General features: G+C 35.9%; 1 protein-coding gene across 1 annotated transcript; it reads left to right on the top strand.

Moving 5' to 3' along the window:
• Positions 1-16,413: 16,413 nt before the first annotated feature.
• Positions 16,414-24,221, top strand: p115 (General vesicular transport factor p115). Its single transcript, XM_090158613.1, has 17 exons — positions 16,414-16,577; positions 16,646-16,776; positions 16,837-16,923; positions 16,982-17,120; positions 17,249-17,352; positions 17,413-17,571; positions 19,018-19,405; positions 20,441-20,505; positions 20,573-20,661; positions 20,726-20,880; positions 21,164-21,480; positions 21,661-21,964; positions 22,027-22,284; positions 22,360-22,478; positions 22,540-22,698; positions 23,374-23,454; positions 23,765-24,221. The coding sequence occupies exons 2-17, from the start codon at positions 16,699-16,701 to the stop codon at positions 23,921-23,923; spliced, it is 2,661 nt and encodes an 886-aa protein (XP_090014739.1). The 5' UTR covers positions 16,414-16,577; positions 16,646-16,698; the 3' UTR covers positions 23,924-24,221.
• The last annotated feature ends 244 nt before the right edge of the window (positions 24,222-24,465 follow it).

Here is a 24,465-nt window from a genome sequence, read left to right as displayed (position 1 = left end):
ACTTTCTTTAGTATCAACAACGAATAAATATCAGTGGGCGGATGTTACTTTCAACAAGTTGGCAAGCCAAAATATACCTCTCCTCGGAAGAGTTTTTAATTTTCAATGAAACGTAACTGTATCCGTGGTTCTGCGGTAGAACGCTAACCTGTCGTGCAAGAGGGCTCGGGTTCGAATCCCGACCGTTTAAAAAATTATACTACACCCAATGACAAAAAGAGGTCGCTTTTGGAAAAACCTTTTCCCTGATTCTAAGAAACTGCGTACGCAGTGATTACCCTTTGCCCCGAAAATGCGAACGCGTTCGCAGGCCTGACAGACATACCCACAGACAGACAGACACGGTGGTTGTATAACCCCTCCTAGGGTACAAAGTCCCCTCGGAGAGGTAAAAACGAACTGAAACGTTTCTTTCATTAATTAGAATCTCTTTCGCAACCGTTCATTGTTAAGATTATTAATAACAGAAGTGTATAAGATCACTTTTGGAGAGAAGGATCCATTTCCCCATATAATAGCGAAGAATGCTGCCTACGGGATCAGCTAGGGTGCTGCCCATTGAATTGGGAATAATACTGCTAGAATTACAATTACGATTTCGGTTGCCATGGTTACGCGGGACCTGTTCTGATAAGACTGTACGAAATTCAACTTTATAATTAGGCGGTAGCGCCATCCATATTTTGTAAAGTTATATGGCTAAAATAAATAATTATTAGCTAACTCACCGTAACTTGAGTTAAAAAGGATCGTGTTGACATAATAAAATTATTTTAAACAACTTCAAAGGTTTGTTTGTTACGAGTAATCATACATTTCAATTTCGCATCAGATTCGCGAAAAAATTCAATTGTAATATAGTTGCCAACACTAGAGACAGATGCCGCCACGGTAGAACGATAAAGTTGATAAAGTCTCCTTATGGAACGAAATTGGTCCCGCGCCAGCCAGATTTAGTTGTACCTCTATTTATTCCCAACTCAATGGTGCTACCTACACATTATCTGTCGTCTGCTAATAATAATAATAATAATAATAATAATAATAATAATAATAATAATAATAATAATAATAATAATAATAATAATAAAAATAATAATAATAATAATAATAATAATAATAATAATAATAAGCTATTTCGAAGGTAAAATCTTATACTGCTTTGATCTTGTAAAGTGTTAATTTCCCCTTGTAATTATATAATTGTGCAAACCCCTGAATTTTACATACTTCCCAGCTTCCAAAAGCTACCATTGTCACAAATGACCCAAAGACTCGGATTCAAATTCCTTAAAAAAAACCGCACACGTAATAATGTTTCTTTCTTCCACCAATTCTAAAACTTCATTGTAAAATAAAAGACGTCTTATCAACAAAAAAAAAATAATAATAATAATAATAATAATAATAATCAGCTAGGCTAATACCCAAGGCACCACCTTAGGATTAAGTCATCAAGCGACTTTTAAAGCCATTAATTCAGGTGGCCGGGTTACAATGCGTAGGAGGGTGGCGGCATGCAGACGCTTTGTGATCTATCGTCACAGAAAAAGGCTAATGACCAAAATGAACACTTATACCGTTAGAGATCATATACTTCTGATTATAAAGAAGAACTGTAATTCAACTAACGCAATGTCATTCGGGAAAGGTTTTTGTTCTGCAAAAAATGCCCCGTAGCACCCTGTGCATTGTGAGATAGTCACTGCTTCAAATCTATTTGTTCTTTTCTCAAATAAACTCTTGAAGGGCGTGGCGTGTTCTGGAAGAGACACTTCTATTGTTATCTTAGAATTAAAATGTAGATTTGCAATTGCATTCGGAGAATCGAGGGTTGTTTCGAGTGATGTTCTCAGTTCATCAATCTGTGAACATCCTAGATTTGGAATATCGACCAAAATTGTTATATTTTTTCATCGCTGATAATTTATTCACAGGAATAACACCATAAAAGGACGATTTTTAAATACCCATATAATTAAACTATGAATGCATTAAATTCAACCATGAATATTGAGTTTTATCATTACCCTTTGGACCATTTGAGGCAAAGATTGGCGTTGTATTTTCTGCGTTTTCGTAGACTTGGTCCCCAAAACGTTTTCTGAATTGCGGGTTTCAACTAAAAAAAGGAAATTAATTATAATATACAGAAAAAACATTCCTATATGTTCTACTAGAAAATCAGTTGATAATCATAAATAAGGCTATTTGATGTTAATACATTTACTTAATTTCGTTCAATCGAAAAACTTATTATTAAAATTTTTCAAATAAGATTTCGTGCTAAGCCTTGGAATTGAAAACTTGCCAAGTGTCAAAACCTTGGCCCCTCCCATCCCAGTGACTGCGGGCAGAACTACAAGATACCCGTATACGTTAAGGTTTCACGGTTAGCCTATCTATTGACTTGTTGAAGTTGAGTTCTCGCTAAAATTCCTCAAATTTTTTATCAAATCAACAATTCCATTTTCTTAATTTTGGTAAATTGGTAATTTTGCCACAAAATACCAGTTTTTAAAATAAAAACACATTTTCTTCCATACTGAATCTTCACGGCCACCAGTTAGAAATTTTTAATGATCTTTGAGGGGGTAATTAGCGCCGCGTTTAATCATTTTTTGTAGGCTACAAAAACACGACGAAAAGACATTTCAAATGTATTGGCAAAATAGTGAGCGTCGCTAATTGGAAGGTTGAATCTGGCGTACTTGATATTTTTTCAGCCCCTTTTTAAGTTCCTTATGTCCTTCCATGGCTAAGAATCCGCTGGTCAGTGGTCCATGGACGGTAATTGGGGCGAATGGCCCTCATTGCTCTGGCGGCGGAGCGTTTACTCAAAGATCAAAATCCTGGACGAATTTCCATCCTGGTTTTGCACCCATTTCTCGAATATATAAACTCCTTTCGGGTGCAGGGACCCGAAAGGACCCGGTTCAGATCACTCCCGCTGGTACACGCCATCGCGTTATGTCATTTAATCAATTTGGCGCAGCCGAAATCATTCGGAAATTACGTTTGTAGATCACCACAAATTTAACAATTTCATTTTTGTAATATTTCTACGCAGAATTGCGCAAAGAGGTACGTGATTGCAGAAGTATATTATACTTCTCTTACGAGAAAAGTAAATAATAATAATAATCAGCTAAGCTAATAACCATTTATGGCACCATCCTAGAGCCTGGTATAAAGACAATTAACAGTGGCCGGGTTACAATGCGTAGGAGAGTGGTTTGAAAGCCCTTCATGCCACGCTAGCCGACAGCTCCCAACTTTCACTAATACCATCATAACTTCAACAAGTTTTAATGGAAGCGTAAGAATTCGGTGGAAAACCCCTTTTACAAGTAGAGAGAGAACTTGCAAACAGAACATAATAACTTAATTTACACGGTTTAAACTCAGTTTAGTTTAAACTAACTATAGATTTCTGTTTTTAGCATCTCTAGTTGGTCTTCTTAAAAGTTTTGATAGAAAGTAAAACCCCCTCTAACCAGTGGTGTGAGAACTTGCAAAAACAGTGCGACAAGCTGGGATGGAAACCGGTATATATAGGGGTAAAGTACGACTGAAATTAAGCTTTAAAAAAGACATTAAAAATTAGGGATGCACTGATATTGGTATATACCGACTATTTGGGTCGATATTACTAAATGTTATCTATCATAACAGCAGTGATAAAATAATTGTAAAAGACGGTTCAGTGCACTGTCATACCATTTTATTCTAATTTTTCATTAAAAGGGTTTGCAAGAGCATATCCGAATATGTTTCTTTTCATTTTACGTGATACATATTTTCTATAACAAATCGAAAATCATTGTTTTTTTTGTTTACGCATGAAACTCCCTGTCTAAACAAGGTATGATCTAGCTTCTGAAGTGTGCCGTACGTCGCGGCCAATCAAATAAAATATTATCAATAGTTATCGTTAATCGATAATTTCCTGAAAATATTTTTCTAATATCGGTATTAAACGAAGCCGATATTGGCCGATACCGATAATAGAAAAATAGGCTGATATATCAGTACCTCCCTGTTAAAAATATTCGCCTATTTTATGGTCTATACAAATAATACCCTACAGCTGTACCACAATCACTGAAAAGTGTGTCTTGTTTAAAAGAACTCATCAAGACCTTTTTTGACTCAAAACATAAGTGAACTTGACAGGGAAGGATTTATGGCTTCGACCGATATTTCAGATCCAAAAGCGAATGGATTTATAGCTTCGAACAGATATTTCAGATCCAAAAGCGAATGGATTTATGGCTTCGAACAGATATTTCAGATCCGAAAGCGAAAGGATTTGTGGCTTCGACCGATATTTCAGATCCAAAAGCGAATGGATTTATAGCTTCGAACAGATATTTCAGATCCGAAAGCGAATGGATTTATGGCTTCGAACAGATATTTCAGATCCGAAAGCGAATGGATTTATGGCTTCGAACAGATATTTCAGATCCGAAAGGGAATGGATTTATGGCTTCGACACATATTTCAGATCCAAAAGTGAATGGATTTATAGCTTCGAACAGATATTTCAGATCCCAAAGCAGATGGATTTATGGCTTCGACACATATTTCAGGTCCAAAAGTGACGTAGCTTTATCTTGTACAGTCTACAAAACTATCTTACCCAGGTAACCTATAACTGGCATAAATATATTTTATTGGTGGATTTTTTTTAACATAATAGTTTTCTATTTTAATTTTACAAATGCTTTATTTAGTAACCGCCTCGAAGGCATATTCTGCCGAAGAACTGTTTCTTTTCTTATTAAAATTAACGGTCCTATTACCATTGTTTTACTTAATTAATTTGTTTTATCGGCCATCTGCATGTTTTACAGATTTCTACTTTAATGAATATCTGTCTGTTGTAACTAGAATTTTTTACCACAAGTACCATAATACTTATACATATATGCATGACACTAGCCTTGTCCTCTCGTTTCTTTATCAACCTCTGTTCACCACTGACAAATCATAAAAAGGATTAGAAAAATCCATAATTATTGGTCAGTAAAATTCAAACACAGCCAATAAGAGTGTATTTGGAAAATTAACCGAATTAAGATCTCAAATTCGAAAATTAATACATCTACTGGTGAAGATAGTTGCTTGTAATATTCAATAATATGTTTCGATTCAATAATGCATCGTTATTTTGTGAAATGTAAACGTTAGTTTCCAGTTTAAAAGTGATTTAAATTTTGCTAAGCCTTGGCCACAAACAAAGTGGCTATAGCGGGTGGTTCTTATTTACCTAATTGTCAGATTAAGCATTAATAGGCGAAAACTATTCGCTAGTTTTGGAGTAATTTTTAAGGAAATAGCGAGCAACTTCAAAGTACAGTTTGGCTGTTATTGTATGGAAGAAGTTGGTAGTTTGGGGTAAAAGGTGTACTCTTTTCGTCCCAAAGCGAGCGAATAGTTTTGTTAGTATGTTACTTATGCTGTAATTATAATTAGGTTCACATAAGTTTTTCATCATAACATTATCAAAAGTGACTAGTCCTAACATTAGGGTTTCGTGCACTTTTACTTAGCCTGTTCTCGGACTAAAAGTGTACTCCATTTACCGTAAACTATTCGCTTGTTCTGGAGTATAGGGCTACTCATCCACAAAAGTGGTAGTAAAAAGAGCAAATTGTGAAATCGACTGCTTTTCCAGAATTTATCTGTATAGATCGTACTCCGTGTAATGATTAACATAAAGTTATGTATTTGTACCCCGCCGTTCCACTGGGCACTACGGCGGCACACAAGACAAAGAGTCATGCCGGACAAAAATGCACTTTGCGAAACAAACGTTCGGCCAGTGAGACAGCCATAAAGACAGGCTCACATATGGCAAACAAACGCCCTCATCATGGCCCAACAAAAGGCGACACCATGGGCTGCCCTAATTCCCACCCTCGCACAGCTGAGGACTAGAGTGACTTCCTCTTCCACAACAAAAATCCTCCCCAGTAGGATATTGAATGCCAAGTATGGAACACCCCCGAGGTTCCAGTGACCCAGCGCCCCGATCACGAGACACCCCAAGGACTCCAGTGACCCAGCAAACCAGGTGTGGACCGCCCCCAAGTGCCCCGCGACACCGAACGCCGGGTGTGGAGCCCCTCAAGAGCCCCAGTGACCCCATCAAACCACTGGATAGGAACAGTGTACCTGTGCAAAACAGCCGCAGGTTATTAGCCATACGTTGCCCGGCTCTCGCCACGAGGAGGCTTTGCAGTCAGGATTAATGATTAACAACAGTCATTTTGAATACTCATTCGGAAATTTGGCGCTATTGAGTAAATTGCAGAAACAGACAAGATAATCGAATATAGCAGGCCGCCATTTTTGGGAACAGAGTAACCCTTTGACGTCATTTTATTTGGATTTTGTTGTGGCGAATCGTTCGAGACGCAAAATTATGGCGTGTTTCATGCATAACATTCAACCTGCATGATATAATTGCATAAACCTTTTAATGTTTAGGAAATTGCTAGCCTTTAATTTTGTAATAAATGTTTTATCACTAAATTCAATACGAACGTAGATACTACCAAAAAACCTCTTTTGGGGTCTTTTGGCCCCCATAATTAATTGCGTGTAGTTTCGACACAATATATAAAAAGACTAAAAAATTCTGCAATCTTTCCTAAGATATTTTGAAGAAAGTTATTTTACTATCTGAATTTTCTTTGATTCTAGTTAAGAATGATTTGATTGGTAGAACACCGTCGTATTGGATAGGGTTGCATCATATGTAACTTAATCACTCGTAAGTATGCTATAAACGTATTTAAATAAATGGGATATGATGTAAATTACGTCACTTCCGACTCATTGACGAAAAACGCGTCATCAGCTTAATTGATGGGAAATGGAAGTTAGTGAAGAATTCCAAGCGCGCTTCTAGCTTTAACAATCTGTAGTTTAACTCGTGCTTAACGATCATCGTTTCCATGGTAACAATTATAAAAATTTTGACATTTTTGGGGTCCCCTTATTGCATGTTCTCAGGGGTCCCACCAAAATCTGAACAAAAAATAGGGAAATAGGGGACTTTTCAGAGTTAAATAGGAACCAAATTTTTAAAAGTAGGAACCAAATAGGAACCATTTTAATAAAAAAGGACATCTTTATTTTAACTTTAATTTTTACAAAAATGACCTATCGTTTCTAAAAATTATATAGTTCAATTTTACTTTGTGAATTTTTCGGAATTTTTCAATTTAGCCGAGCTCGTGGCGCCACCAAAAATAGTAAATATAAACGTGAATCGATACGATTTTTGTTCAATAATATAAGCTGATGGTACTTTTCACCAAATCTATTAGAAATAGGGTGATTTAGGCACCAAATTCCGATTTTAAGGTGGTTAAGGCAAAGAGTATAAAAACTACGTAACCTAGAGTTATAATGACGGTCGAAAGCAGTAAAGGAAGTTGTAGCAACCGGGAGGAAATCACTCAGTGAATTTGCACTTCAATTTTCGGTACCGCAGCGCCACTACGGCAGTTTTAAGTGGCAATCATTTTGATTTAGTTCAACATTCTTGAAAATTCCTTATGGAATTGGTTACCTTTAGGACTTGGCAACGTTAGAGAACAAACGCCTTATTCTTCACTTTTTGAAAATAAACACCGAAACAACGAATCCACAAATTCTAACTAAAAAAATCACGAAACAGTAACCAATTACTGTCACTTTTTTGAATTGACAGATATTAGACAATTAAATATCCAAAATGCCAAATTTAGCACCTCAGCAACACCGTAACTGCCATTTTTCTCCGGTTTTATTATTTATTGTACTAAATACTGCCGTAGTGGCGCTGCGGTACCGAAATTTGAAGTGCAAATTCACTGAGTGCCTTCCCCCCCGGTTGCTACAACTTCCTTTACTGCTTTCGACCGTCATTATATCTCTAGGTTACGTAGTTTTTATACTCTTTGGTTAAGGGACCTCGAAAAAAAAGTAGGGGCTTTTAAGTATTTTACGGACTCGGTGGGAGCCCTGTGTTCCGTGTAAATCAAGGTCTCATTGAAAAAAAATTATATTCAAATGTTAATCAGGGACACACTTATGAGTAAAAGGCGCTTAAATAAATCATCCTCGCAGGAAATCGCCAAGAAGTAATATTTCCGAGAGCCAGGACCCGCAAGAAGTTGTAGTACTTGTGGAAATAATGGAAACTTTTCCCCTGAAAACAGAACGTCGTGTTTTTACCAAGCTTTAATGTGTCAAAAAAGCTACCTGGTTAAAAGGGAACGCTTGTTGCTGCCGTAAAGGTGAAAAATCTCCCTAATTTTAACAAGCACTATATTAACAGTGTCTTGCAGGTCCTGGCACTCGGAAACATTACTTCTGGGCAATTTCTTGGGAGGACGATTTTTTGAAGCGTCTATAATGTTACATATGGTTGCATCGTAGGTTATCCTCGGATGGGGGAACCTTTACAATCTCATAACATTTAGTAAAACAACAAATACTTAAATACTAATTTCACTAGTTTTCCCCGCTGGTCTCTGGAAATAGGGCAGTAAATATGCCAAATTATGATTTCTTCTGGTATGCTATCACGAGGTATGAAAGGAGAGAAATTCGGGCGGAAATTTTTGTGGGATTCTGTGGACCTTTAATGTCCTTGGTCGCGATCATGGAAGTTCTACACGTCTGACCTAATGACTTACAAAATATACGAATTTATTAAAACCGTGTACGGCGAAACACTTTCGTTTGCGCAATAATATTTGTAATACAGTAAGTAGAAAATGATCGACTTAAGAGTGGTTTTGCTTATTACATTCCCCGGACGTCAACCTCATATAATTGCGGCGGAGGTAATGAAATCGTATCTATCATCGGGTACTCAAACTTAAGAATTGGAAATAGTACAGTCTAAAGACCAAACCAAAATTTCGTCGTCGGGTACTTAGTTACACATTACATTAGTAGTATAGAACAGCAACGATCACAGCTTAAAGAAAGTGGTTAATAAGACTCACTTGCTCGTTGTATTGGGTTAATATCCATTATTCCATTTGCACTTGGAGAGTTCCATCACTTAAGTCGATACCGCGAGCTTCCCAGGGCTAAATACTATATTCCTCGGTTTTCATTCTAGTTTTGTTTGAGAGGGGGTATCGCGTAACGCTCATTTTAACGCCTGTCTGCCTAAAATGTTAGTGAAGTGTATACAACGCCGAAAAGCAGAGAAGCACCGAGGCGCGTGGGTCACTCTCTACTGGTCAAGGCATCCCTTTCGTCCGTCGACGGTCCGCCGGCCATGCGACATACACGGCAGCAGTACCCAAGGATTCCCCTCGCGGTACCGCCGGAACAGCGACGCGAGAGCGGCCGCCCATGAAAAATGCGTCTCCCTTGTATCAAGACGTTCCCGATTTATCAGCGGAATATGCGTGTTCCACAAATTCAGCGTTGGTTAATCAATGTAGGGTCAAGGAAATCAGGGATTTGAAAAAAGGCCTAAAACGTCGGGGAACAGTCGGTTAATTTAAAATAGGCCTAAAATGTCCGGAAACAGTCAGTGAGTTTTAAAATAGGCCTAAAAGGTCGACGAACAATCAGTGAATTGTAAAATACGCTCTAAAAGGCGGGGAACAGTCGGTTAATTTTAAAATAGGCCTAAAAGGTAGGGAACAGTCAGGGAAATTGGTAAATAGTCATAAAACGTCAGTGAAAGGTCAGGGAATTTGGAAAATAGGCCTAAAACGTTAGTGAAAGGTCGGGGAATTTGAATAATTTGTAAAACGTTAGATAACTTAAATTTATCTTGATAAATTACGTTATAATTCCTTAAATTTATCTTGATAAATTACGTTATAATTCCTTAAATTTATCTTGATAAATTACGTTATAATTCCTTAATTTTTCTAATAATTTTACACTTTTTAATTCCAACAATTCCCTAAAATATCTTTTTGTTAATACCTAAGTTGAAACATAATCCAAAGAGTAACCTTTATACTAAAATGTAGGTTTATAAAGGCAATTTCCAACGATTAATCACTTGTTTAATGCATTTTGTATTACAATAAGTCGTTTATTGGGGGTTGTAGCGCACAAGCCCCATTGAAGGGCACTAACCCCTTACCCCCTCCAACAAAACCGCTTACCTTTATCCTCATATAAAAACTGTGGAGGTATGAAATGGTACTTATTACAAAGTATTAAATGAAAAGTGTTGTCCACACAAAAGCATTTCGTTTTCGGGTACCCAGTCTTATCTCGCAATATGGTATAAAGAACAGCCCAGCGTACATTAATTTCTATCCCTTTACATTAAATGAATTAAAAATCATTGTTATTTCTATTATTAGTCAATTTAGTAGAAACATAAGTAGCTTTGTTGTGGTAGTAAATCTAAAATCAAGTTTATCAAGCGATTCCAAATATGACGGAACCGCGTCGGTAAATAGCGAGTGGAAAACTCAAGTTAATGCGGCAAAGTTTCCGTTCATTTTGAAATAATAAAGTGAAGCTGGACTCCCTGCGATGCCATCGTTTAAACACACATAGAGCTAATTCTTACTGTCTCAAATATATTTTTATTAACTATATTTATATGTTCATAAGAAACACAACACAAAAGGTTCCGTGTGCAAATTACCATTAAAATAATAGTGACATAAATTGTTACTTATGATCTGTTTAAATGTTAATTACATTAATAATTTAATTTAAATTTACTTGAAAATAAACTTTGGTATTCCTATTAACCATATAGTAATCCCTAGATAATAAATAATATAATTCTAAGGCAGGACTTTCGTTTGGATGATTTTGGTATAGATAAAATTGCCTTAACTACATCAAAGGAAGAAAATTTTATATCGAATAACTGATAATCTCTTACCGAACCATTTTTCGACACAGTTCCTAGCAATGGTTCCGACTTGGACTTGCTACTGAAGTAACTGAACTAAGTAGTATATTATCATACTTAATAGTATTAATATTTCGTCTTGGGAATATTTAAACACAAGGGGGTTTTGCCATAAATTAAACCTTGATTGCGAAATAACTCTAAAAATCAGCTAGGTGATAATTTTTGAGGTCATACTTAATTTGTTATGTTACTTATGGTAGAACTATGGTAGCACATTTCGGTATAGAAATATACCTTACAAAGACTAGCTTATTTAAATATTAATTAGATCCAGCGGGTAGATTTCGACTTGGAATAGTGTTTAACTGTTTACTTTACGTAAAAAATATATAACGTTAACGCACCAATTCAGTTATGCGATTTGAGCAAAGCTTAGGGAGTGACGCGCCATCTAGTATCAAAAAAGAGAAATGGTTAGAATTGTTTGACAAAGAATATGGTCAGAATGTAATTTATTTTCCCCTGCCGTAGATGGCGCTACAATAGATACGGAAGTGAATAATTTATCACACTTCAAATCGAATTTAAAATTAATAGTTGAATCAAGACTAAAGCTAATTTTCTTCCGCTGCTCATCCTAAATTATCGAAAACTTTGCTTTACCATAATTTCATTGTCAGAATCGTAACTTGGAACTTGGAACCATATTGCTAAAGATTGAGACCTCTATTGGCGGGCTTAGGAAGCTTCGAAAGGAGCTCTAAGGGTTAAGAAAATAAGATTTTATCACATTTAGCCACGTAAATCACTAAATTTTACTTTGTGAGTGAAATCATCTTGAAAAATTACAAGGTTTTTTAAGCCTAGGCTGTCACAATTCTTTATTTAATAGGCCTTTATTAAAAGGTGGGTAAAAATGACGACCCTCCCATCAAAATTTGAATTTATGTGAAAGACCAATAAGAAACTGCTATTTCGTTACACGACGTCTGAAACGCTGACGTTTTAAACCGATAACACGAAACTACGCAAGACAGGAAATTAGTTTTCATATAAATTCAAATATTGCGGCTAGGGTCGACATTTCTACCCACCTTTTAGACAAACACATGAAAAGCGTCTAGCCTTAGGTGCGCGCTCCCTGAAAGAAAAATATTATTATTTCGTGCACAGTTTCAATTTCGGTCAGAAAAATCGCCGCCTACCGACTGACTTTTAAATCGAATCTATGAAAGTGGTCTGCTCATTAAAAATTACCTCAGTACAACAGCTGAAATTTTTAGAATAATTTAAATCCAAAAGTCGTCTACTATAACCTCATACATTTTTTTGACAGTTATTGAACCTGATGGCGCTATTTTTATTTAAGCTCGAAGCCTATTCTCTTTTTCTACCACATTCCCTCACATTTCGCCCAAGCAATATTCGTCTGTTTCATCAGCGCCGCTGGCGGTAGAAAATGAAGTTTTGGCGTTGGACAATAAAACCAAAATCGGCTTATTTTAAGATCGACTGAATATAGTAGAACCATAAGTCACAAAAAATAACCAAAGGTTTTTAGTAATATGCTCTAAGTATGACCACTTTAGATATAATAGAGTCCATGGTATGACAGTTCGTATTCACACGTACAAAACCTTTACAAACAGCTTTCCGCGACGAAAACTATCGCTACGCCACATTTGGTTCGGCATTGAAACCTAAATAGGTAGCGGATAAAGCAGACGCTATTAGTTTTTCCTGGATTAGCTTGGCCCAGGAGCAACAAACACAAGGAGAACGCAGCTAGCCTTTAAACACGCTAACGAAGGGTTGTGTACGAATTTCATTGGACGAGCGTCACGAGCTGAACGTTTTATGGGCGGGGGGGAGACAATTTCCGAATTTTCCCCTTCCGACGACAGCAGGTGCTAAAGCGTCTAGCCAATGAAAAACTAACACAAGAGAATACACGACTTTGATGGGTTGCGTTCTCCTTGTGCGGGGTGTTGTGTTTGTTGCTCCTAAGTTTGACATTATAAATAATGATACCTGCATTTTAATATAATTTTTACATCGTTTGCTAAGTTTATTTAAAAAAAGTTCTTATGACTTTTTAAATGGACTGTAGCAGACGCTAGATCATAGGCGCTACATCGGAGCAACTAGCGCCGTTACGCCACCTAGACTCGTTTCGGATACGCTTTTCTAGTCCCACGTAGCTTTTAAACTGAGTTTCGCCATAGGCATGCGCAGGACGGACAAGCATATTATTTTACGCACCCTAAAAATGGGCATTTAAATAAAACCTCCTTCAAGGAAATCGCCAAGAAGTAATATTTCCGAGAGCCAGGACCTGCAAATTACTGTTTACATAGTGCTTGTTGAAATAATGGAAACTTTTCACCTGTAATCAGAACTTCGTGTTTTTTCTAAGCCTTAATATCTCAAAAAAAGCTACGTGATTAAGAAGGAACACTTGTTGCATACCGTACAGGCATATGTAACATAATTACTCATAAGTATGCCACTGTACCTTTATTCCATTCAAAAATCTTCACTAACGTTTGTTTCACCACAAACCAGTAAAAAGGTGGACTACGTTAGATTTTAACCTTTATATTCATCCTAGAAATTTTGGGAGTCACACTATTGGCTACTAACATATTTATTTAAGCCTATGGAAAACCTCTAAATTGAGAAGGAATTTTTTGCGTCGGAATTTTAGTCAGCCCAATGTAGCTTTATTGAAATTTATAAACTCGCTCGGTTTGTGCGGATGAAGTTAAATTATGAGTAATTAAGAAATATAAAAGGTTGGGGAAAATGACCAATAAGTGATCGCTTTCCGAAAATGGAACAAGACGTCGAAGTGGGATTTTCCACCAGCGTTATTAAAACCCATATCAAGCCTAGAAGAATTAGGCCTAGGCTCAAAAGAATCTTCAAAGACTCCAACCATGGAGGAAGCACGTGACTGAGACTGCGTTCAGTCAATAGGAGCGGACATCTCCATAGAAGAGGAGGGGTTCAAAAATCAAGTGGCTCTGCCGAACGGCGGAGACACCAACTGAGTCTAAGCGGACGAATTTTCGTGAAAATGGTTTTTTCTCCCTAATGCTTTTCCTACGGGAATTTGTTTTCCTAACTGTGTTGCAATTCGGAGACTTTTTAATAATTTTAGTGTTTGTACTCAACTTTGAATTTTTCATATGATTTTTAGTAAGTTTCCAGGTTTTATTTAAGACTACTTTCATAATTTTCCCTTAATTATTTCGCTTGTAATCTACTTTTAAAATCGACGAAAATTTTAAGGCGAGGAAATGAATTCCCCGCCTTTGGGACCTGTATTTGTGCTAGGCCTCGGTATTGCGCAATGATTTTTAAATTCCAAACATTAAAACCGAGGCCTAGCACAAATACAGGTCCGCTTAGACTCAGTTGGTGTCTCCGCCGTTCGGCAGAGCCACTTGATTTTTGAACTCCTCCTCTTCTATGGAGATGTCCGCTCCTATTGACTGAACGCAGTATCAGTCACGTGCTTCCTCCATGCTCCAACCTTGTAGATACGCCAGAAAAGCTCAACCAGAATTTAAACTATTTTTCCAATAAACCTGCATCTTTTATTTGGCAATGCAAATTTATTTTAGAACGTGAGTCTCCGAGAACTTCATTAATTTGCAAATTAATTACAATAACAGAACTTGACACTATATTGTAGTACATTTTTGCTCCTAAGCCTTTGTTGTTCAAACCGGTTTGTTTACTAAAATAATGGCCGTCGGTTTATCAGACCAAAGATAATTTAAACTCGTACCTTTGGGTACGTTCAGCAGAGCTCATCGGACTCACCGATTACTAATCGGTGACATCGGTTTCCTACTGTACGCTTTTGTCGCGTTTCCGGTTTTAACGTCACGATAGTCATCGATTACTCACCGAAGTCATCGGCTGGAAGAGTCGGTTTTTCCGATGACTGACGTCATTTCTGACGTAAAACTACTATAAAAGCTACGGCATTTTAAAAAAACACCGATTAATCAGCAACTTACGACGTCATAATGACGAAAAAGCTCATCGGTGGAAAATATCAAATCCATCGGGCTTTTTTCCGTTGACTGCTGCTGAACGTAGCCCTAGATTCGAATACAGAGAGCTTTCCCATTGACGGTTTTGTTACGAAGCGTTTACCCTTTTCCGGCACGTGACCTCAGAAAAATCGGGCTCCATCGGTTGCGGAACGGCCACGTGATCGAAGTTGGCCGTGGTTGCGGTAACGCCCAAACCATGGAACGAATTTTTTCTGAGTTCCGGCGGGAAGTGGGTAAACGATATCGGCAACGCGCGAGAGAGTGATTTCGAATTTAGGGTACGAGTTTAAATTATCTTTGATCAGACGTAGAGCTAATTATACGACGGCACAATCGGCATTTGAGATTCGATGACGTCAAATATGATATCAAATATGACGTCAAATATTACGTAGGGTACGGATGACGCAATATCTGTGAAACAAACCGTTAGGCAAGAAATAGAGCTAGTGGCATACTTATGAGTAATTATGTTACATATGGTACAGGTGATAAGTTTCCATTATTTTAGGCTTTAGCTTCATTATCATAATGGACTAATCTACTTATTCCCTAATTTTACATCGTTTACAATGCAGTCCATAGGTGGTTCCTTTTAACTTAATTTGACCACTGCTACTTAGTTCCTCCGTTCCTCACTACGAGGCGTTATTTGTTGGTTTTAACTTCCTTCCCTCCCCAAGGTATACTTTCCCTTCTCCCCTCCCAACTTGTATTTCGCTCGTAACATTCATTAGGAAATGGGTCCGATCGACACACTTTTGGTAATTATGTCACTTTTGTGTAGACCTATATGAGATATGAAATTTCTCAAAAAGAGACGTTGCCCTACCCATTCGATTTGCTATAGCTCTCGGAAATATTACTTCTGAGCGATTTCTTGGAAGGATCATTTATTGAAGCATCTATTGTAACAATGTTTGGGTAAAATAAGGAAAAAATCTTATGAAGTTATTTTATCTATGGTCCCTGCATAGTGTATAAAGTATTTATACGCAAGAATAAAAGCCAATACTACTGAATTCTTTAACAATTAAGAGGTTAAGTACCGAACGTCTGTTCAAAATAAGACCTTTGGAGCATGGATTAATTAATCCATGTTTGGAGCTGTATAACATTACGGAGTAGGACATCGTCCAAACACCATTTCACACTCACAGTGCTTAGATGCAGTTTTTACAAAGCTACTTGTGCCGAAGTTTCAGTTCAAACTTAAATATAGCTTGAATTAACCTTTATTGAATAGTCGTATCTATCATGATTATAGCATCCTTTTGGCGCTTATTGATAAAATTCAGCTGGCTTTTTCTCTTTATAGAGACGCTATGGGCATCTATCGCCTTTTCTATGAGTTAAATTATTTTAATTTCTATCAATAGAATTTAACGAAATGTAACCATACAAAATTCAAATATGACCTAAATGTTTGAAGTTTTTCATTCTTAATACATTTCAAATTTCAAAAGCTATTGAAATATGTCAAATTGTTAACACCAGAAAGCACCAAAGAATTAACCGAAAAAAAAATAGCGAGAAAACATTATCCACGTCATTCGCTGATTTTGCTGGAATTATCGAATAATTACTAAATTCCGTTTTTCACGGTTTAATCAAATAATGATAATTGTTGTATGTTTTTGAAGAGTAGAACGGTATTAATTTTAATTTTATTACTTCTCTTGGTCCACTTTCAGTAACGAAGTTTTATTTATCATTTTAGAACTACACAGAAGCCAAAATCCCAAGTACTTTAGTAAGCCTTGGTTGTGCGACATGGATTTCTTGAAAAGCGGTTTCAAAACTGTTTTAGGAGCCCCACCTGGTAGCAACCATCAAGTTGGAGCAGAAACTGTAAATCTTTTATATATAAAATTAACCAAAATGTAAACTAATTGTTTATCTTGCTGTAAGGTTGAAAGACTGGTGGATCGACTTCAGACTTCCACTTTATTGGATGACAGAAGGGATGCTTGTCGTGCCTTAAAGAACTTGTCAAAAGTAATTTTTTTTATGGTAAAAACTCTCTTTTACTTTATTTTAATTATTTTGTCTTTAGACATATCGTCTGGAAGTGGGTGCCCAAGGCATGGATTCACTAATTCAAATCATAGAAAGTGATCGCAATGATTCTGAAATAGTGAGCTATGCATTAGATACCTTAACGCATGTTATAGCTGGTGCGCAAGACGATGATGGTAAGCATTATATTACAGATAATTTTTGCACAATGGTTTGCTGTGAAATTGAAATGTTTTGCTTTAAATTTTCCTTAAAAATTCTAAAATTGATGTTTGTCATAAATTGCTTATTTTTTTTCGTTTAGACTCGAGTGAGATTACAACCGAATCTGCCAATTTGGGACTTCAGTTTACAGATATTTATATTAAACGGCCTGAAAATGTGGCTTTACTTCTGGACCTTTTAGAAGTAATATTTATCTATGAATTTTTTAATATTTTCTTAATTATTGTTTTTTTTAAATATTAGGAAAATGATTTTAAGGTTAGATGGCCAACTGTAAAACTAATAACTGGCCTATTAATTAGTCGACCAAAAGAGCTTCAAGAAATAATTTTAGTTATTCCTAGAGGGGTTTCTAGACTAATGGACCTCCTCTCAGACAGCAGAGAAGTTATTCGAAATGAAGTAAGTCAAATTGGTTAGTTTATAGGCCAAATGAACTCTGGGCCTGGGCTGGCCAAGTGCTGCCCTCAAAATAAATAAGTCTGGGTTCGGAGGTTAGGCTTAGGGATGATTATAATTATTATTAACATCTCCATTTTTAGAAGGGAATTTTAACTTTAACAGTTACTAAAATATAGTAATGTGTAAATAGGAAATTTATGAAATATGACTCCGAACAAATTCCACTGGAACTAAACCTAGTATTGGGTTTTCATCTTATTTAGGAGGGTTAGGTGTAAAAGTTGAGGATCCCTGATTTTCGTGGTTGGGGTGTTCAGTTCCCCCCCCCCCTCCCCACGAATCATACCTATACCATAAGTAACATAAATAAAATAAGTATGACTAAAAATTACTAGTCCATGAATTTTTTTCACATAACTATCTTTTTTTGCGCTACTGAAAAATTAGTTACCAAATTCTATGTCAGCCTGTCCAAAAATATCAGAAAATGTAGATAGTTTTGACATACAGCATGCAAAATGTGCTTAGATTAAAAATTCAAAAAATATTACATCTAAAGTTGGAGAGTTTATAACTATGATGTTATGATTTATCATTCATTAATTCACTATTTGCTGGCGCTATTTCGCTACTTTATTAATATAAAATTTCACCCTAGTGTCATATTTTAAATTATTAATAGGCATGTGCGAGTACTCTATTTCGTTCAAGTACTCGATCAAGGTTTGAGCCGACGCGAAAAGCCTTAGTTGAAAAGCTCGATAATAGTTTGAGCCTCAAATCAAGGCCTAGGCTTTACTTTGGAGTACTCGAAACAACTATTCTTACTAAGGCTTTTAATAATGTGGGAAAAAAGCTTCTACAAAAATTATCTTTGGTCCTGCTTTAAGATCTCTTATTGGGTGAGGTAAAAGTCATAGTTGTTTCTAATTTGTCACTGATTTTCAATACAGAAAACTAAACCAAAACCATAGGTTACATTACGTAAAGTACCCTAGCTGTTTATTACAGTTGTTTGGCAGTTCATCAGTCCACTAATTTGTTATTGTAATCCCTTGTATGGCTAGTTATTAATTTCGACTTCACAAATATGGCTTAAAATAAACGTAAAGCTCAGCCAGTAAATATTCTTTATTTTTTAACCGAAATATTCAGAGCCTTTTTAAGCTAAATCTATTAGAGTACTCAAAACCCCTCTTTATTATTTGAGTACTTGAAACCCCCTTTCTTAAGCTAAGAATAATTATTCAAGTACTCAAAACCACTTTTTAAGCTAAGCCTAAACGCTCAAAATTTTAAAGCTCGGCTCCATACTCGAAGTGAAATTTTTCATACTTGAAACTTGACTTGGAAACACAAAAATCAAGGCTCACACATGCCTTGTTTAGTTATTATGTTACTTATGATTTTACTTATTTACGGTTTCATTTTCTTAATGTGTTTAAGGTATTATTGCTGTTGGGAAATTTAACGAAAGGAAACGCAAACATTCAGAAAATTGTGGCGTTTGAAAATGCTTTTGATAAAATATTTGATATTGTGGCGGAAGAAGGCCACAGTGATGGCGGAGTAGTTGTCGAGGACTGTTTGCTGGTTCTTCTCAATCTTCTAAAGAACAACATTTCAAACCAGAATTTCTTCAAGGAAGGCAGCTACATTCAGAAACTAACTCCTTTTTTTGAACTCTTGAATGATCCAAATTCCGATGATAAGGGTTGGTCAGCGCAAAAAGTCAGCAACATTCATCTCATGCTTCAAGTTGTCAGAACCTTAGTATCGCCCAATAATCCCACCCAAGTTATTTCATCATGCCAGAAAGTCATGAACAACTGTGGTAATTATATATTGTACTTTATTTTGAACAAGGAGGAACAAACACACCCAGAGTTGCCAGATGCAAAGCGCTGGGTTATCACATAGAGTTTCGATTTGGGTCGTACAAGATTAAGGAGGATCGTATGGCTGAAAACAAGTCACTTAAGCCCCAAAAGATAATAAGAAGACAGTATGTTAAACCTTTTATATCGTATACTTTAACTCGCCTTTATGTACGAAATAAAGTATTTTAGAAATATATCCGATTCATGATGACAATTATCACTCCAACAAATTTTGTCGTGTACATTTCTCAACGGTTAGATGCTCAAGCTCCTGCAACTGTCGGAAGGGGAAAGTTTTGAATATGTATCCCCCCGGCCTGTAATATGTTTAGGCTTAGGTTCTCTTTTCGGTGTAACAGTCGCTAACCAGATTTCTCGCACGGTACTGATGAGTCTCAAATAGGACGAACCTGGTCTACTGTTGGAATTTCTGGCTATTTTATTTAGTTTTTCACTTGAAGACCTATTTAGTCCAAGTCTCTATGTTTGCTCAAAGTCTTATTGTTACGAGCTATTTGTAAGTTTTAAATTTCCTCAAATTTGTTTAGGGTTTAGCTTTTTTATCCCTTTTCTTTATGGACCAATCTACTTTTTTGCGTATTTTATTATCCTTTGCAATGCAGTTCATAGGTTTAACTTTGCCAAAGACACGTCCAATGAAATTTGTACGGAATAAAGGGCCAGGGCGTGTAAAGGCTGGCTGCATTCTCCTTGTGTGTTTGTTGCTCCCTGGTTTTGATATATTAGACAAGTTAGAAGCCAAAGATGAAATGAAATTTTGTTTTAAAGCAAAGATGTTATGAATTGTTTGGCAACCCGTTACGGTGCTTACAAGTGAAATAAAGCAAATAATTAACAAGTGTAATTGTCGCACAGTTAAATTTTCAGAGAGGTCCTTGCCCTTCTCGTCCCTTTGTCCAAGGAGAGGCTGCATAAATTTACAATTAACTTTTCACATGTAGTAAAATAATTTTTATCTTATAATCAAGGTTTATTGGAGCAACTCTGCAATATTTTAATGGCTAGTGGTGTGCCAGCAGATATACTAACCGAGGTATAATAACATTATTTCTCAGGTATTAACAAATTGTGTTAGATTTCTACCAAATATTTTTTTTTAGGATATTAGCACAGTTGCGGAAGTGATAAGGGGCCACCATTTAAACCAAGAATATTTTGCGAGCGTAAATGCACCTTCTAATCCACCAAGGTAAACTGAAATTTCATTACCCATATTAAATTGTCTTTTAAATATTTTTTTAATTGAATTGTAGCTCAGCCATTGTGGCATTGTTAATGTCGATGGTAAATGAGAAACAACCCTTCGTCTTGCGTTGCGCTGTCCTATATTGCTTCCAATGTTTCCTATTTCGAAATGAGCTAGGTCAGGCTCAAATAATTCAGACGTTGCTACCAACTTCCACAAATGGTAAATTGGTTTTTAAAAGTTTCTATAAAATTTCTGCTACCAACTTTGTAGAATATATCCTTTAAGAAATATCGAAAGCTCATAATATTGTTCATTACATATGTCTCTTTGGGAAATACTTTATTGAGAGCTATTCACAAAGTAACATCATCAAAGGCTACTTAAGATGAAAAATTAGCGAAACCAGTTTTAATGTGTCAGTCACTAAGAATAGGAAGTTTCATACTTATGGAGTAATACTTTACACTAATGAGAATGTAAATTTACCAATTTTATTTATTAGTATCTCAAGCAACAGCGGGACAGCTGTTGTGTGGAGGTCTGTTCAGCGCTGATTCCTTATCAAATTGGTTTGCCGCTGTGGCTCTTTCGCACGCTTTAGTCGACAGTTCCACGCATAAAGAGCAATTACTTCGTGTTCAGCTAGCCACAGGAGTGGGGAACTTACCGATTCCATTGATGACTCAGTGTACAACTATGCTCCAGCAAGGAGGAAAAGTTCAAACTCGTCTAGGTCTTCTTCTATTGCTTTGCACTTGGTTGTCAAATTGCACGTTGGCTGTGTCGCACTTCCTTAGCATTCCTACTAATGTACCATACGTATCCTTTGTGAAAAACTGTAAAAGTTAAATTCAAAATAAAGCTATGATTCCTAAGGAACCAGAAAATTCAAAAAGGCCAAGCTTCAGTGGTTTGTACAACATGGCCTACAAATTTTCAAGTCCCTTTGGAAACCTAGTTTTGATGGTGACAGTTATAAACTAAGCTAAATATCTCTAGCTCACTTCACAAGTAAGCTTGGCTGAAGGTGACGAAAATGAAGAGTTAGTTCAAGGAGTTTGCGCTTTAGCATTAGGCATTTGCATAGAATATAATGACAATTCTGTTGAGACATTTTCTAAAGATAATTTGTGCCAGTTAATTGTAAAAAGAATCGGTTTGGAAATGTTTCATGACAAATTATCATCAGTGACAAAACACGAACGCTACAGTCAAGCCGCCCAGCGGCCGCAACCAAATTATAGACAATCTTTGGATGTCCTTTTTGACTATGAGTTTTGCCGTCTTTATAAATCACTTGAAGGTAAGTTCAAGCAATGAATGTAGTTTTTTACACTAAGACTACATTAAATTATTTTATTTAAGGTACCATTATTAAAGCCGTACAACCTAAGCCCAAAGGAATTGCTAATGGCCAAGAAACTAATATGACAGCGGAGCAGCATAAAGAACTTCAATATTACAAGGATATGATCCGGGATCAAGATCAAGATTTGCGAGAGTTGAGAAGGAAGTACACTGACTTATCTTCAGAAAGTGACAAGTCAATGTCTCAATTGAACGAAACGTTATTGACTGTTCAACAATTACGTGATCAAAACGCTTTGTTGAAAGCTCAAAGAGGTCTGGTCTGATTTGACTTTATCACTAAGTTTTTTGTGGAGTAATATTTTTGGTATCTCTCGCTTATAATTTTAGCTAACACTAACACAGTGGGGTCTGGACAAAATATTGAAACAGAAGAAGTGACCAAACTGCGGCAAGAGCTAGAAGAATATAAAATATCAAATGAGAAATTGAAACAAAATGAAGCTAATGTAAGTATTTGGTTTTTATACAATTAGCTGTAAAAATTTACTTTAGAATTTGTTTTTTTAGAAAGCCGAAGCTATAACATCGGAAGAAGATAACACTCTTGTTGAAAAACAAAGAGCTAAGTTAGAAGAGCAAGAGAAAGAGCTGCAGCTGTTACGTCAGCATGTATTTAGTATGGAACAAGAACAGGAGAGGTTGAAAGAAATAGAAGAAAATTATTTGGTCAGTGTTATTAGATGTTATTTTGGCTCTTTAATTGAAATACTAGCTCTGAAATTTGTTCGTTTGTATTTTTAAGTATTGAAAACAAACCGATGAGAGATCGCTATTTTTTACCAATATTATGATTTTGTTGTTTTTTAACCATTAGTTGGTTCTTACTGAGCATTTTAAAGCAAATAAAGTTAGATATGTCAAAATCCAGGGCTATGAGCAAGTCCATGGCTATGAGCTATCCCAAGTGCACTATCTATTCATCTTATTGATCAAATTGGCTTTCATTTAAACAGAAAATATTTGGGCTAAACTACCACCGCTTAATCTCAAGACATTGGTAATATAGACTCAAAACGATCTCTTATTGATAACTAAATTTTATTTGTGAACAAAATTTGAGGATTGGTTTATTGTTACTTTTAACCACTCGCAGATACGTAAAAGTATAATGAACAAATTGGTACAGGAAAGGAAAGCCACAATTCAGAGGCTCGTTCGAGTTAATGAGAAAAACCAGGTGATTCTCTGCCACTCTTGTATTATTGTTCTCAAAAGTGACTTTGTGGCTTTCCATTTCGTTTCGTACTCCCAGTCTACTATGACGACTCCATGCAGAGCTACGTGTACTCGTGTGACTGCATTTTTTCAATTTGAATTTAATTATATTCATTAAATAATTAGAAATTGGAAATGGAGAAAAAAGATTTGGAATCGTCGAAAGGAGAACTAGAGAAAAGTCTTGAAACCATTAGAAGAGAGCAGGTATATATCGTGTTATGTGACCTAGACAGACTAATTATTATTTTAATTACAAAATTAGGTGTTTCAGTGGGTACAGAAATGCTTGATAGAAATTATAAAATTTTATTTATATTATATTAAATAGAGACTATGGTTCGGGTAGCCTTATAGCCAAACTTTGGATTAAAAATTAGTTCACTATGTGAAAGTATATCTTCCCTTAAAATTCAAACTTGTACACCCTCAAAACTAGTTGTCTCCAAACCTAACTCGTTGTTACTTTTAACGTAAATTAAATTTAATTTTAGTAACTCTCTTGTTTCTTTAAAAGGAGGATTTGCTGATTTTGCTTACATCAAATGATTCAACCATAGAAAAATACAAGCAACAAATTAAAGATCTTGGTGGCGAAGTTGAAGATGATGATTTCGATGATGATTTTGATGATGAACATGATAGTTCCGCGGCAAATAGTTTTGTAGAAGAGTAAAATTACAAAGCATATATGTTAACGAATGTGGAAGAAATGCTATTTAAATTTGCGAGTTTTTATTATTAAAATTTTAGTTCAATTTATAAACATGTAAGAGTTTTGACCTATTTTTTGCGGACACACCAGTCCCCATTTAAACAGATCCTTGATAGTCTGTAGTCATAAGCACATATAGAACATTTTGTTTTAAAAGGATGGTTGTATGCAAAATATGTATGTTTTCAATTATGCCACCAAACTAAAATTCTAAATATGCAACTGATTCAGTTCACCGCTGGGTTCGAAATAATGCGCATTAGCATCATAGTTTGAAATTAACTATCCTCTTGTACAGCCAAAGGCTGGAAGGCAAAATTACTTCTGTTCAATTGTCCAAGTAAAGAAGTTTGGTTTAACTAACAATGTTGTCTCTCACACAACTGTTAAATTATTTATTTAATCCGTATATCTACATGAAACGTTTTTCCACGAATAGTATTGTTATAAATTTAAAATATGCCCCTAAAGTATACGAAGTATTTGTTCAAATTATTTGCGAC

Source organism: Leiobunum rupestre, chromosome 9 (genome assembly GCF_980474605.1).
Source record: "Leiobunum rupestre chromosome 9, qqLeiRupe1.1.hap1, whole genome shotgun sequence".
NCBI lineage: Eukaryota > Metazoa > Arthropoda > Arachnida > Opiliones > Sclerosomatidae > Leiobunum > Leiobunum rupestre.
This window is presented reverse-complemented; position numbering and strand designations above follow the sequence as displayed.